Genomic DNA, 16302 nt, shown 5'->3' with positions numbered 1-16302 from the left:
GAAGGGGCTCCCCAGCTGGTGGTGGGAAGGACCCCAGGCCCTCGCCAGCCCCTCCTATTCCTGAGGCTCTGTAGGTGAGACCCATCTCCACCCCTTGGGTGGTCCTCCTTTTGGACACTTGGGAATCAGTCCTCACATCTGTCACCCATGTAAATGTGGAGCGGGGAAGTTGTCAGAGAAGAGTCAGGGCTAGGGGGAGCCTGTCCTGCAGAGAGCTGAGAAGAGGTGTGTGTCTCCAAGGTCAGAGGGTCAGTGGGCTGGATTGACTGTGTCTAGGAATAAAATTCTGATCAGCCCCCCTCTACAGATGAGGAAGCTGAGGTGCTGGGAGATGAATTACCTGCTCAAGGCCACACAGTTAAGTACGGGTCAGGAATCAGGATTTAACCCTCTTTACAGATTAGGAATCAGGACAGAGAAGGCAAGTGATTTCCCTGAGTTCACACAGCTGGTGGGGAGGGGAGGAGTGAGAATCCTGGCCCAGGCCTTGCCTCCAGAACCCATGTTACCTCCATCCTTCTCTCTTGCTTCTCCTACCCCTTGCGGGAAGAATGGACCCAGGAGAAAGGAAAAAGTCAGGAGAAGGGGAACTTGGGAAAGCAGGAAGCAACTTTGAAGGAAAAAAAGTCAACACATCCTACGGAAAACAAAAACCCCACGTTCGATCCCTTAATCTCGCTCCTAAAATATATATATTTTTAAGTATATACACAAGAAGCTCACCGCAGCATTCCCTATAATAGTGAACATTTGGAAACTCAAAGGAATGATCAAAATTTGCTGCACAACTGCGATGAAATATCACACAATTGCCAAAAAAGACAATCGCAAAGACCATATGACAACGCGGGGGGAAAAACACTTCCTTTGATCCAGGAATCCTATTTTCTGGAAATATGTCCTATGGGCACAATTCTAAGTATGAAAAAAGCCTTGTTTCTTTCCTTTTATCAAAGATGTTTGCCATGGTCTTCATGGAGTTAGCGTGTGTAATACACGCCATTGGAATCTTCCACACAAGAATGCACGGAGGAGGTGCAAGTGTAGGAACCACACTTGCTAAACCAACACAGGGCACAGGCTCTTCCCTCTCATTTGTTGATCAATAAGTCACTTGGAGTCTTACACAAATATAAACTAGTCATTTCTAGTTCTACATTAACAATACGATGGTCTTGGAAAGAATATAAAATGAAACAGCACGAAAATGGAATCCCTCCAGGAAGATGCGAGCTATGTGTTTTCCTAAACATGGTTCTTAAATCCAGAAACATACCTGTACAAAAGCTTATCCACTGACCCCGCGGTTACCCTAAAAAGCAGTTTTCCACGAAGATCCCAATTTCTGGCCCGGACAATGCAAGCTACCGGACCCCCGCACCCATTTTGGGAACTCCTGGGAAAGGGCATCTCGAGTTCACAAAGTAGAGGGGAAGCCTCCTCGACAGAGCCCTTCTACTTCCTGTCTTTGCCCCGCCCTTCCTGTCTTTGCCCCACCCCCAACCCACCCCTTCCTTGGGGCCCCATTTGGTACTTACTCAACCTCCTCAAGTAGGACACGGCATCTTCGTACCCTCGGTAGTAGTAGTTGTGCAGGATCTGCAAGGAGGGAAAGCGGGAGAAAAAACAGCCTGCAGCAATGGAGACAGACGACGTCCCTTCACCGAAAGAAGCTACTTTCATTGCCCTTGAGCTTTATTTGATGAGCTTTTCAAAATGTACCTATCCAGCATCCCATCCCTCACTATCTGCTAAGAAGTGGGGAGCAGTTCCTGATCATGCGTCCATAGTGACGGTGCGTTAGTTTGTGAAACCATTTACAGCTGATCATCAACTTCCCCTGGGCAGGGGAGGGTGAGATGTTTCTAATAGAACCAGAGAAGGTGCATTTGGGCCATATGAAGAACAGTTTGGAGACTGGGTTCAAATTCCAGTGCTGCCACTTCTTGGCTGTGTAGATACAACCTCTCACAGCCTCAGTTTCTTTACCTTTAAAATGGGAATAATAATAATAATAATAATAATAATAATAATAGTATCTACTGCAAAGGATGCTGGAGGATTACATGACATTGTTCACAAAGCCTTTTCATAAAGAGCCGGATAGTAAATATTTTGGGCTTGGAAACCACAGATAGTCTCTGTCTCTTCTTGTTGTTCTTTATGTTCCAGTTCTCGTTCTTCTTGTTCTTCTCCTTCTCCTCCCTCCTCCTCCCTCCTCCTCTTGTGCTTCCCTTCTCCCTCCTCTTCCTCCTTCCCCTCCTCCTCCTCCTTCTTTTCTTTTCTTCTTCTTCTTCTTCTTCTTCTTCTTCTCTTCTTCTTCTTCCTCTTCTTTCTTCTTCTTCTTCTTCTTCTTCTTCTTCTTCTTCTTCTTCTTCATCTCCTCCTTCTTCCCCCTGTCCCCCTCCTCCTTTTTCTGCTTCTTCTGTTTCTTCCTCCTTCTCCTCCTCTCCTTCTCCTCTTCTTGTGTTCCATCCTCTTCTTCTTCTTCCTCTTCTTCTCTTCTTTCTCCTTCCTCTTATTCTTTTCCTTCTCTTCTCCTTTACAACGCTCTAAAAATGGAAAGCCTATTCTGAGCTCACAGGCCAGAATAAAACCCACGCCACCTTGAGAATGGAAGTTCTGATTGTAAGCAGAAACATGAGTTCCAGAGGCTCTGATGAATACAATGCATTTGTTCCATCTTTCTTGAACTGCCTATGTGTGGATTGCTTTTATGAAACTAAGTAGACATAATCTTTACGGATAAACTAGTATAAGGCAGATGCTAGAATTCCTAATGCAACAGTTGGAGGACAAAGAATCAATCGGATTAATAAAATATCTTGTGTACCCATAGCCTGGCTAAGCATAATAGTGTTTTGAGTGTGAGTTTTGTAAATAATAATTAGACTATAAGTCACAAAACTGGCTTAGAGGAGTTATCATTCAAACAACAATTACTGAGAACCTTCTATCAGCAATGCCTTTTGTAGACACAGTGAGTATAGTCAAAGAAATGAGTAAAGCTTGATGCCTGCTTCTAGGATCACACTTCTGTGCTGAAGAAAGACATGTATTTTGTAAGTGATAAAAAAACAATTTTTTAAAACAAACTTTATTTTTGGGGCACCTGGTGGCTCAGTTGGTTAAGCATCCAGCTTGGCTCAGGTCATGATCTCACGGTTCATGAGTTTGAGCCCTGTATCAGGTTCTCTGCTGTCAGCATAGAGCCCACTTTGGATCCTCTGTCCCCCTCTCTCTCTACCACTACTCCACTCATGCTCTCTCTCTCTCTCTCAAAAATAAATAAACAGTAAAAAAAAAATAGACTTTATTTTTTTAGAGCAGTTTTGGAAATTTAAAAATAAAAACAAAAACCAAGACGCTGGCTGGATTTGGCCCATGGGCCATCATGGCTGATGCCTACATTACATGTCAGAGGGGAAATGCTCAGGTGACATTTCTCTCAGCAGTTCTGACATATCTCATTTTACAGGGGGGGAAAATTGAGACTGGGAGCACTTAGGGGTCTCATTCACATAGCTGGTTCGTGGCAAGGCCAGGAATCAGGTTTAGAAGGAAGTTTAAGGAGACGTAGATGGAGCTGTGTGGGCCCCATTGGCTCCCAGGCCTCACCACCAGTCCCTGCCCCCCTCTCCCAGTCCTCCTCCCTTCCACGTCTGTCCTCTCACCAGCAGGTCTGGCGGGAACAAGGCATGGGTCATCCTGGCGATGTTCTCCAGGGAGAACTGGAAGGAGCAGTTGAACATGCGGAAGTCGTGGAAGATGGCGGGGCAGTCCCGGGGGCAGATGTCCTGCTGCCCGCTGAAGGTAGAGATGGTGATAGAGTCGGTCCAGAAGGAGCAGGGCTGCATGCCCGTGAAGCCCCCATCGATGTAGCGCTATGGGGGGGCAGGAAGAGTGATAAATGCTCATCTGGGGTCAGAGGTCCTCTTCCCCACCCAAGGAGTACACCCAGGAAATGGGTCCCTTGGGACAAACCTTGAGACCCAGGTCCAGGTGGGTGCGTGGTGTGTCCATGGTGGCCCCCAAACTCCCAGCCCAGCGCTCTGTCCCTACACTGTGTCCCCACAGCCATCTCAGTGGTGCCGAGGTGGGGCTCCCAGGCCTCTGTGGGGAGAAGGCCTTCCATACTCTGGATAGAGCAGGAGCAAATGCTCCTCCATACACCTCCCCTCCCAGGCTACCCCACCTGAACCACTCAACTGATGAAGGGGGCCCTGGGATGGCGCCTGTTCCCATGGCCTTTTGAGAAGGTGAACACAAGGTGGGTCCGGGCAAGTCTCTCCAGACCGCCGTGGGTCCACACTGCCTCCCTCTTTTAGGTCAGGTATCCTCAGCACTCTCCAGGGCACCCCTGATCATGGCCTAGCCACCAGCCACCACACTTCCCTTCCCTCCTGGGGCTTCTGTTTCCTCAGCTATGAACACAGGACCACAGATCCTGAGGCTCTAACTCTCTGGGGTGCCTGGGAAGTACCCAGCTGACATGTAATATGTGCTCCATCTACTAGCTGAATCCTGGGTCTTATTTTCTTTCTATATAAAATGAGAAGGGGCATGAGTTAGAGCCTCCTCCTCGGAGTGTGGGGCCTGGACCCGCAGCACTGGCATCAGCCAAAGCCGGTTAGAGGTGCAGAGTCTCTGGCCCCAGGTCTAGTGGATCAGATTTTGCATTATTTTACAAGACCTCCCTGGGTGATTCATATGCACTAGCCTAGATGACGTTAAAGGTCCCCATTGTTCCAGGTACCAATGTCACAGGGTCTGTATCCTACATTCTCTGTCAAGTATGAGAAAATCCAGCAAGCCTATGGAGTTTTGACTAGCCAGGCTCAATAATGGGTTGGTGGGTCCAGAGTGAAGCCCGATATATGGAGGGGAAGTTCATCTCAAAGCCCCAGAAATCCGTCTACACTGGGAATTCTAAGTAGAAAAACACAAGAATCTTTCCAACTCTTGGTCTTTCCACTGAATCCTGAGACCACCCCCAACCCAGGGGCCCTCCCAGATGAGGGCCATAGGGACCCGAGGCACCCCTGGGTCCTGGCTCACCCCCTCCCATGCCGAAGCACTCACCACGCCCCGGTAAGTTGGAGGAATGAGGCCACAGTACACGGGGACAAAGCAGCTGCAGTAGAGTGCCTGTGGGGAGAGAAAGGGCTGAGATACCCTGGCAGCTGGGTGGGCTGGGAGGGCTCACCAGCAGGCTTCTGGGTCACCACCATCCTGGCCCTTCTTAAATCCAAGGCAGACGCACTGCCCTGGGGAGCAGAGCCTCGAGTTCAATTCCTGGCCTGGCCCTAACTACCTGGGTCCTCGTTACCCTACTAGGTAGTCAGGGCCCGATATCCCAGCTTTAAAGAGAGGGAGCCGCCTCAGTGACCTCCAGGGTCCCTTCTAGCACCATGTCTCCACGAATCCAGTGGAACCCAACAACCATTCATGTATGTGTGGCCAGGTCCAGGCTCTGGAATCAAAGGAGGGTGAGACGCCCACCCTTACGAATGCCCAATGAGGGAGAGTAAGCATGTCATTTACTAATGACAGTACATGGTGAGACAGGTGCCACGATGGAGATGAGCCAGGGCACTGTGGCCCCAAAAGAGGAGTATCCAACCCAGAGGAGTGTGGGGCAGGCTGGTGATGATGGAACGTACCCAGAAAAAGCAGCTAGAGTCTTGTCAAGCAGGTGAAGTGAGCTGGGAAGGAGGGAAGGGCATCCCAGGCAGAGCACCTCAGGTGCAAAGGCACAGAGGCCTGCTTTCTGTGGTTTGCTCTGGTTGGCATGAGTAAGAGTGGAGCTGATAGAAGAGGGCTTGGAGAGAAAAGTCTTGAAGAGCTGAGTGCTAATAAACCCAGGGGGACACGAAGTAGGTGGAGGAGGTGTCCACACCCACTGCCTATTCATTCCCCCATGGCCACAATCATGGCCGTGCCAGTGTGGGGCTGTGAGGATGGGTGGCAGGGCCTTGTATTCAGGAGAGGAGAAGGGGGTGGAGACATGGGACAGAGGGAGGGGCCCGGAGAAGGGGCCCCTTAACCCTTTTGTCCTGAAAATTGGGCAGACCCACAGCGCTGTCCAACAGTAATCATTCATGACTGAAATTTATATTAATGGACAGAGTGCCCTTTCCGAAGTGATGCCCCACTGGGTGATAATTCAACCTTTTTATCAAGGGCCGTTGGAAGACAGGCGACAGAATGGGGGACCGTCTCCACAAACTGGGCCCCACTCCCTGGGCCCCGCCCCCACACCCTGGGCCCTGCCCCTTGCCTCGATGAGCTCTTCCTTGGATGTGTACTCTGAAACCACGACACTCTCTCCATCTGTGAACCGAGTGAGGGACACGTGGAGCTTCCCCGTGGCGGCCTTGTAGGAGTCCTCAGGCAGGACCTTGTACAGAAACTGCCTCATCATCTGCACCATCTTGCAAGATGGGGACAAGGGTCCAAGGAAGGATTTCTTCACCTCGGCCACACCTACATTGAGGACCCTGAGGTACTCATCTGTGGAGGAAGCAGAGAGGAGCCGGCGGTCAGCAGCTCTTGGACAAGAGGGGTCGCTGATGACTATGCCACCTCACGCCGTCTCCAACAGATGGGAAACCCTAGAATTCGGAAGCAGGGCCGGTCTCCGGGGTCGGCTTGTCGTTCTGTGCACGAGGAGAACAAAGCGCGAAGAATGAAGTCACTGGCTCCAGAGAGTCCACGGCTAGTCAATGGCAGAACTAGACCCAGGCATCCTGCCTCCTTTCATATCGAGGACAGGGGACCGCTTTCCTACCCCGCACTATTTTCTCCGGCGTCCAGTCACCACATCTGGAAATCTACCACCGGACTGCATTCTTCTGGGGTCTTAGGGGCTTTTTGCCCTGGGTGAGATTCCTCTTAAAACACTGATACGGTGGAAAGCCTTCACCAAGTGACACCTTGTGACACTTGCTTAGTGCCCACTAAATCTGTGAGCAGGGAAGGGGCACTGGCCTTGAGGCGAACTTTGTCTTGAAACGATTGCGTCATCTTCCCTTTATAGCCCCTGGTACAGGCGTGAGAGAGAGAAGGCCCTGAGGTGTGGAGCACAAAGGCCAGGTCTCCGGGATGGGGAGAGGAACCTTCTCCCTCCTTCTGGGAGGAACAGGTTGCATAAGGACCTACCCATGCGAGATGGGGTTTGGAGGGCAGACGTGTTGTTCAGGCGATTGCAGAGAAAGGTGTAACCTGTCTCCAGAATTCCCCTGGGGACGTTAGCCTTGTCAGCTCAAAAAGAAACTGCAATGTTGCCGATTCTCACAGCAACACTATGAGGTAGGTATTTCCAACCTCATTTTACTGATCCGGAGACCGAGGCTCGGAGAGATCGGTCAAGGTCAACTGGCCCAAGGTCAACTCCCTGGCGAGTGCACAAAGTCGGATTTTAACCTAGACCCCAGAACCCATACTGCGCCCACTCCACTAAGCCACAAGCTTCTAGAGCCGGGCCTGTACCTGTTACTCACCAGTTGCTGTTAATGTCTACCCTGTGCAAACCCTCTGGCAAAATCGGAAGCAGAAATAGCATTTGGGAAGTTGGGCAGTCAGGAGCTCTCTGGCCCTGGAGGTAATTAAGCAGAGGTGGGGCAAGTACCTCAGTCAGAGGACTTATCGAAGAGATTCCTGCGTGAGTGCTAAGATTCCTTCCAACGTGGAGATTCTTAGATTCTTGTGGGGGTGCCCGGCAATATATCTGGGGAGTTATCGCGGTGGATATTATTTTCCTACTTACAAATAGAGCGGCTGAGGCACAGAGAGGTTAAGTGATTTGCCCAAAGTTACACACAACAATTTGGAGACAAACCAAAGCTCGGGACTCTCTACACCCTCATGTTTTACGGTTCAGATTATTTCCCATTAATCCTGGAGGTGAATAGGATAAAGAGATTTAGCATTGTTTTACAGATGTAGAAACTGAGGCAGAGAGAAGCTAAGTGCCTTGTCTGAGGTCGGAGAGCCAAGCAGTGTTTGCTCCCACTCTAAACCCCACCTTCTTCCCCTGGGCGTTGGACTGATCCCAGAGGCTGAGCCAGCTGGGTTGCTATGGTGACAGCCTTCTTTTCTCCCCCCACCGACATCCAGAATCACAGCTGCATATGTGTAGTAGGGACTGACCTGAGCGACAGAGCATCGTAGCTGTCACCCTCTTACAGGGGAGGGTGCTCCTGACAGGTGGGAAGGCCCTGCAGTTTTGGTAAGGCTGGCTTTACCATATGCCAACAACTTGTACCAACAGCGTTTTCCCTCAAGGGAGGGCGATGGCCAGCTCACCAGTAGTGAAGTGACTGCACATTTGGACGCCAAGAGGCTAGGTCACAGACTTCTCGCCCACAAGACCAGTCAGGATGGGGAGGCAAACCAGGGTGGGGGCATGCCATTTCAATGAGCAGCTTGAGTGGCCTTGCATGGGTTGGTGGCCTTTCCCACAATGCCTGTGGGCCAGGAACCCCTAGTTGAACTTGCCCCCACACACCTGAACTCCCGGCAGGAGATGCTCACTGGGACTGCTGGAAGAAAATTTGCTCCCATTGCACAAGAAACACATGTTCCTCGTGAAAAAAAAAAATTTTGAAAAATGCAGAGAAGCAAAAAGATAAAAATTGAAGGGTTTTGGGATCCCTCCAACCAGAGATTAACATCTAGTTTATGTCTTCCCGGATTATATATTTTATTACATGTATTCTACTTATAAGAATACATACATGGAGTCATATAATATACATTATTTTGTAATTGATTGGTTTTTTTAAACCTAATAAATCATGTCTTTCCACATCAGTAAATACCTGTTTATAACCCAATTTACACGCAGCGTGGAAAGCTATTGTAAGGTTGTACCATTATTTACCGAGGAAGTCCCCAGTAGGGGTCGGTTATTTATTTTGTTTCTTTGCTTTTTCTATGCTTTTCTATGTTTCTTTGCTTTTCAATGCTGCAGTGAAGAATCTCATGCTAATTGTGTGTGTGTGTGTATGTGTGTGTGTGTGTGTGTGTGTGTGTGCACGCGTGCCTATGTCTTGTTCTTAATTATTTTCTTTAGGATAAATTCCTAGAGGTGGGAATGCTAGGTCAAAGGCATGCATGTTTCATCTTGCAATGCTTATCTGAATCATGGCATTTGTGTATTATCCATTTACAGCTTACTCTCAGCTCTTCATGAGTGGTGATGGGCGACAGGAACAAAGCAGTGACCGAGATAATAGAAATAGTATAGACCTCTCCAATATACTGACATCTGAAAATGGCGCTGTCTAGAAATCAGCAGTGCTCAAGCCAGAATCATGTAGCCAGGGAGGGAGGGGACAGGAGATTGTCTGATTTCTCCCACTCGGGTGCCCAGTTTAACCTTCTTTCTTGCTGTGCATTGGGACTGTATAGCAAAGGATGCCTTTATCTCTGCCTCTCCTTGTTTCCTTTTCGAGGGCTCTCTGTGTGTGTCCCTGTCGTCAACATCTCTGACCATCCCTTTCTCTGTCTCTCTTTGTCTCTCTCTCCCTTCTTTCTCCCTCTTTTCCCAGCCGAGAGAGAAGCGACTAATCTTCTGGTTAAACAAGTCTCTGCTGGTAGAGAGTCAAGTGTTAAGCATAGCAATTGCTGGATGCTGGGAGGAGGGATAAATTTAGCTTGCTTCTTTATCTCTGTACTTTCCAGCACCTTCTCCCATTTAAAGGCCTCCTTCCAAGCTGCAGGCTGCTGGGCTCCGAGACACAGTATCCCACACTGACCACAGCAAGATGGGATTTAAAAGCAGCACCACAGGAAACTCAAGGTTGGCTCTCCCACCCCAGCCCACACTTGCCACATTCATTTCTGCTTCCTCCCACCTCCTTTCGCACCTTTTATTATCTAAGTGCAGTCTGTCTCCCAAGCCAAGAAGAAGATTCTTTGGGGGAAGATCCTTATGGTCCTCGCCTCTCTAAGGCCTATCACTGCACCCCGCCTGCGGAAGGCCCTCCAGAAACCTTTGCTAGAAGCTGGAAACTCCTCAAGGACAAGGGATGGGCCATACTCACCTTTGCCCACCAAGCAAGTGCCCACGACACTTGATGGGCGTTCAATATTTATTCAGTATGTGAACAAAGAAACATAAAAACCTGACAGGGAGGAAAAGCAAGCATTGGAGATGCTCCCAGGGAAGAGCTACTTGACTTAATTACCTAGTAAAAGCCTGAAGGCAAGGTCATCCCAGAGAGACGGATAGATAACAGGGTCAACGGTATTGATAACTGTGGCCAATTGACCAAATTTTATGCATCTGTCGTGCCAAGAATTTCAATAGAAAAATAAATACATAAGATCTTGGGACTGGGAGGTTTTGAAGGGCATTTGGAAGCTACTCCGGGTCTTAGCCACAGAGTCGTTTTACTCTTTTTAGGACCAGATCCATTTCTTGGAAAGAGCGCAGGCTTTGGAGCCAGGGAGATGTGGTTAAAATCCCAGCTTTGCCACATACTATCTGGGCCATCACTGGCAAGTCAAATAAGTTCTTCCAGTCCCAATTTTAGAATCTATAAAATGGGAATAATACTACCTTACTGGGTTGTGATGAGGCAGATCGCTTTTTAGGTGCCTGCACATAGTACTTGCTCACTATCAGTTACGCCAGGGATTCTCCTTGTGACCACGGAGAAGTCTTCTTGATGTTTCTGGCTTTCAGCTTTCTCATTTGAACTGGGGACAATGATCCCTGCCCCCACATCTTTATCGAGGTGGGCTCAGGCTCACTTTTGGATGCAAAGGAGCAAAGTAAAAACACTGTGGAGACGGGACAGTGTGCCTCTGTTTCAGGGTGCAGTAAGGCGCTAGGTCAGCTGTAATGTAGTGCTGTTGCTATCCACACTCTCTCCCTCTCTTGCCAACTTGGGGGGCTCTACAGATTTAGTAGGGAAAAGGGGCAGGGCTTAGAAGTATCACTGAGGAGGAAGGAATAAGATATATATTTATCTTATGTATTTGCTTAAATCTAATGCCTCTCCCCCCTCCCCCCCCCCCATCTCTTTGTGAGACCAAGGATGGTCTCAATCTGGCTTATCCTTTCGTCCCTAGCGCCCGATATGGTGCCCGGAACACGGTAGGCACTTAATAAACATGATTGCATGCATGGATAATGAATAAATGAATGAACCTCAGGAATCGAAGGAGGGCACTGAGGTCCAGAGAGAGAAGCAGCTTATCCGAGGTGCCCCGAGAATAAACCCGCTTCTCTTCCCCTCCTCCACACGGCCTCTTGCTAAGTGAAAAATCCTGGAAAGATGGGCACGTGGCGGCCGACAACTTAAACTGCTGGGGATCTCCTTCACAGGGTGCCCGGATGGGGTCTGCGGCGGCGCGGGGTAGATCTGCGGTGGAGGATGGGACTGAGCGGCCCCCCGTCTCCCGCCGACTGGTAGCCTAGCAACAACCTCGGCTCAGCCAATCACCGCCAGGCGCCCCCCCATCCCCCCTCCCCGCCGCTGGCCGTGCTTCCCAGCAGCGGGCGCGGTAAGCAGGGGGGAAGCGGGCGGCGCAGCAGCCGCAGGGGAGGCGGCGGCGAGCAGAGCTGCGTTCCCAGGAAAGCCCTGCAATTCTCGGAGTCCCTGCACGGAGCACCTGGGAGTGTGCAGCTCCTACCTGGTCCCTAATTGTAGGCTGAATTATAGGCTGCCTATCCCCGTGGGTGTATCCTGACTGCCCGACTGCACTATAATAATAAAAAATTCCTATTATCTTAACAACAGTCATTTACCCATTCGCACTTGCGATCTCAGTGTTTCTTCACAGTGACAGCGTGCCCCTGAGGGGTAGTGACCCTGGTTTTATTCACCTTTTTATTTCCATACCCCACACGACAGGGGCATTGATTGAAAAACGATTTGGCTTGAAGCCGCAGCGTGGCCACTGGAAGATCCAGAGAGACCTTCTGGGGCAGCGATTTTTCAGTCGGGGAGCCTTTATTCAAAAGAAACCTCAAGCGGAAATCCGATATATACAACAGCTAGAAACAGGGCTGTTCTAGGTTGAAGCCAAGTGGGGTCTCAGACCCTGCCCAATCGCCCCATCCCGCCCTAGGAAGGAGGCTGCTGAAAGCAGCCGAAGATTCTAGGAGCCTAGGTCAAAATACGAAACCAGACGAAATCGTCTTATTTTACGAATTAGAAATCGAGCCCAGGATCAAGATGACACTCAATAAATCCAGCTGGATGGCTGGATGGTTGGATGGTTGGATGGACAGAGAAATGAATAAAGATGGTTATCCCATAGGCCACAGTCTATGTTAACAGAAACTGGAACTAGAATGTGTGAGAAAATTCACATTTTTCTACTCTGTTCTGAACGCATTACAGGCTTTTGCCAAAGGCAAAACCACTCTGACCTAGTAAGCACTTAAAAAAACAAAACCTCAAAGCCAATACTCTTCTACGGATAATAACAATCTTTCACACAGACCTTTTTCTAGCCCGAAGAGTTTACTAAATTGGCTTTAAAAGTTCATATCAGCTTATATCAGGTTGCCATGGAAACAGCAGTGCCTTCCTGCGGTTCATACCTGGGTTCCTGTCAAGGTACCCATGGGGGTCTTTCCAGGACTGGGGCCTCACCCTGCCCCTGTGTGCCTCTTCCCAGAATCCAGGCGCAATCTCCCTGACTTGTCACTGAAGGATCTACTGATCGACTGGAGATAAAACAGGCAGAGAGGGAATGTATCTAGAAAGTTCTCTGGAACCTCAGAATGTTCTCAGGGTCGTTGCCTCTGCTCTTTTCTCTCTGACTGTTTTCTGTGGTGGACCAGAAGTCTCTCTGGGATCTTGCTCCAAGGTAGAAACCAGTATTGTCCCCTTTCCAGGCTGTGGCCTATCCCACCCTACAGACTCTCCTTGCACTACTGAGGGGACCCTACGGTAGTGCAAGAGCTGTGAACTTGTCACCCACTAATCTTAAAAGTTGTTTTTGTTTCGTTTTACTTTGTATTTTGTTTTGTTTTGTTTTCTGTGTGTGTTGCGGTGGGGAGGGGAGCAGGGTCAAAAGACCTCCAAGTGAGTCTCTGCTAAACAGAAAAAACATCAAGAGATGTTCAAATTAGGGTGCCACTGCGGAGGAACACCTGTGTCTCCCTCTCTCCAAATCACGGTAACGCAAGTTCATTTCTGCCAACTGGAGACATTCACTGCCCCCGCTGTCCGAGACTTTGGAGAGACCGCTCACCATCCATGTCATAGGAGTCTTTTCTTTTTTTTTTTTTTTTGAAACTCCCCACATACATTTTATTTTCATTAAATGTCTAATCTATGTCATGGGAGTCTTGAAGTTCTCTTGAGACCACAGTGTTCTCGTTTATGACACTTACCACGTTTGACACTTAGCACTTTCTGGTGCTGAGCCGGGCTCTGAGGCCTCATTGTCTCATTTAATCTTCACAACTCCTTTGAGGTAGGTACTAAGGTTATCTCTTTATACCGCAGGAAACAGAGGCTCACCAGTAACTTGCTCAAGGGCACACAGCTGGAAAGCCGCAAAGCTAGGCCTCCAAAGCCTGTGTTCTTTCCACCGCTTTGTCTCTCAGAGCCTCTGCTTCCCACTGTGAGGCAAGGGGGTGGTTCTCACGAAGGCTCTTGGGATCTGCCTTTCTGGGACTTAGCTTAGGCACACTTCCTGAGGGCTCAGATGTCACCGGGAGACAGGAAGGCTCCCTTTAGAGCAACGGATCCCAAACCACACCTTCAAATATATGTTCTTCTATCCCCACACCCAAAGCCCCTCCTCAGGGGCAGTCTGTCTCAACTCTTCTGGGTAAACACAATCCTGCTTACTTCCCTTCGACACACACTTTTTTAAAAATAATCTCTACACCCAACCTGGGGCTCAAACTCATAACCCTGAGATCAAGAGCCACACGGTCTTGGACTGAGCCAGCCAGGCGCCAAACCCAACCCCCATCTTTTTTTTTTTTTTTTTTTTTTACCATACAGACCTCACCCTTAAGTCCAGCTTAAGATCTGGGCCCCCTCCCTGAAGCCCTCCCTGCTCACCCTCGCTCTTAGCTCTCTGTCTCTCCTTACTGTCCACACCGTTTATATCAGGCTGTCTTGAGTGGCTTGTCCTGTGTCTCTGGCCAGCTGCATCCCTTGAGGACAAGGCCTGTATTAAGAATATCCTTCCCCCCATACTGCCTAGCACAGTGTTGAACACTTAGTATTCAAGGTATTCAAGAATGAATAAGTAAATTATTTAATGTTCCATAAGTAGGGACTATTTCTGTTTTGTTCCCCATTATGCCCTCGGCACTTAATTCAGTACCTGGCACACTGTAGGAACTTAATAAATGTTTGCTGAAAGAATTAATAAACATGTTTTAAAAAATGAATGACCGGGTGGCTCAGTTGGTTAAGCATCCGACTTGATTTCGGCTTAGGTCATAATCTCGAGGTTCCTGAGTTGGAGCCCCCATCAGGCTCTGCGCTGACAGTGTGGAGCCTGCTTGGGATTCTCTCTACCCTGCCCACCCCCCCCCCCGCCTCGCCCCTCCCCCACTCACTCTCTCTCTCTCTCTCTCTCTCTGTTTCTTTCAAAATAAATAAACTTAAAAAATGAATGAATGAATGAATAAATGAGTGAATGAATGAATGATGAGCTGAAGAAGGAGATCAAAGAACCTCTTTTCTACTGCACTGACAGGAATCTTTCCAGCTGTGAGAAAGCAAACCACAGGGCAATTTTCTCTGTCAAGCCTGGTCCTAATTCTTGCCCCCACATCGATGGGCACAGGCCCTGAGCTGGGGCCAAGAAGGAGATTCTTCCTTACAGGGTGGTTTCACGAGGGCAGAGCTGGAGCAACAGGTCAACTCCTGAGTCAGACGGGAGTCAAACTGATCTGGAGGTTTGTTTATTGTTTGTTTGCCTGTTTTCCCTGTAGAATTGGTTTAGAATTGGTTTAGAAATGGATCCACCAAATGCCACGAGGGATCCCAGATTAGATCCTGGGGCAGAAAGAAAGACATTACTAGAAAAAACTGGCAAAATCTATAGTTATAATAATGTACCAGTGTTGATGGCTTAGTGTTGACAAGCGTATCATACTTATGAAGACACTCACATTAGGGGGGACTTGGGTGAAGGACATATCACACTATCTGTACAACCTCAGCAACTTTTCTGTAAATCTAGCAATATTCCAGAATTAAAATGGAAAGAAACCAAATGTCCATTGACTGATAAATGGACAAAGATGTGGTATACACACACACACACACACACACACACACACACAATAGAATACTACTTAATGATCAAAAAGAATGAAATCTTGCCATTTGCAACAACACGGATGGAACTAGAATGTATTATGCAAAGGGAAATCAGTCAGAGAAAGACAAATATCATGTGATTTCACTCCTATGTGGAATTTAGGAAACAAAACAGGGGGCACCTGAGTGGCTCAGTTGGTTATGCATCTGACTTCGGTTCAGGTCATGATCTCACAGTTTGTGGGTTTGAGCCCTGTGTTGAGCTCTGTGCTGACAGTAAGACACTAGAACCTGCTTCAGATTCTGTGCCTCCCTCTCTCTCGGCTCCCCCCGTCCCCGCCCCCGCCCTGTTAGTGCTCTGTCTCTCTCTGTCTCCCAAAAATGAATAAAAAACATTAAAACAAAAAAGAAACAAAACAGATGAACATAGAAGAAGGGAAGGAAAAATAAGATTAAAACAGAGAAGGAGGCAAACCATAAGAGACTCTTAGATATAGAGAACAAACTGAGGATTGCTGGAGGTGGGGGTGGGGATGGGCTAAATGGGTGACGGGCATTAAGGAGAGCACTTGTTGGGATGAACACGGGGTGTTTATTTATTTATTTATTTATTTTTTTAACGTTTATTTATTTTTGAGACAGAGAGAGACAGAGCATGAACGGGGGAGGGTCAGAGAGAGGGAGACACAGAATCTGAAACAGGCTCCAGGCTCTGAGCTGTCAGCACAGAGCCCGACGCGGGGCTCGAACTCACGGAGCGCGAGATCATGACCTGAGCCATAATCGGGCGCTTAACCGACTGAGCCACCCAGGCGCCCCGAACACGGGGTGTTTATATGTAAGTGATGAATCACTAAATTCTACTCTGAAATCATTATTATACTGTATGTTAACTAACTTGGATTTAAATACAATTTAAACATTAAAAAAAAAAGTTTATTATAATTGAAGTAAAAAAAAAAAAAAAGGGACACACACACAGATGACCACGACTGTTAGGCACACAGTGCCCGCCACTCAGCAGGGGCTCAGTTAATGCCTGCTG

General features: G+C 48.5%; 1 protein-coding gene across 1 annotated transcript in view; it reads right to left on the bottom strand.

Annotated features, from left to right (window-relative positions):
* The window catches only part of PNPLA1 (patatin like phospholipase domain containing 1), a 46518-nt gene that overhangs the window by 14784 nt on the left and 15432 nt on the right, over positions 1-16302 (bottom strand). Inside the window, exons 2-5 of the mRNA XM_030314551.2 lie at positions 6281-6513; positions 5083-5148; positions 3675-3884; positions 1539-1599 (exon numbers count right to left, since the gene is read on the bottom strand). Coding sequence (XP_030170411.2) covers positions 1539-1599; positions 3675-3884; positions 5083-5148; positions 6281-6513 — 570 coding nt within the window. The remainder of the gene's footprint in view (positions 1-1538; positions 1600-3674; positions 3885-5082; positions 5149-6280; positions 6514-16302) is intronic.

This window comes from Lynx canadensis, chromosome B2 (genome assembly GCF_007474595.2).
Source record: "Lynx canadensis isolate LIC74 chromosome B2, mLynCan4.pri.v2, whole genome shotgun sequence".
Lineage (NCBI taxonomy): Eukaryota > Metazoa > Chordata > Mammalia > Carnivora > Felidae > Lynx > Lynx canadensis.
This window is presented reverse-complemented; position numbering and strand designations above follow the sequence as displayed.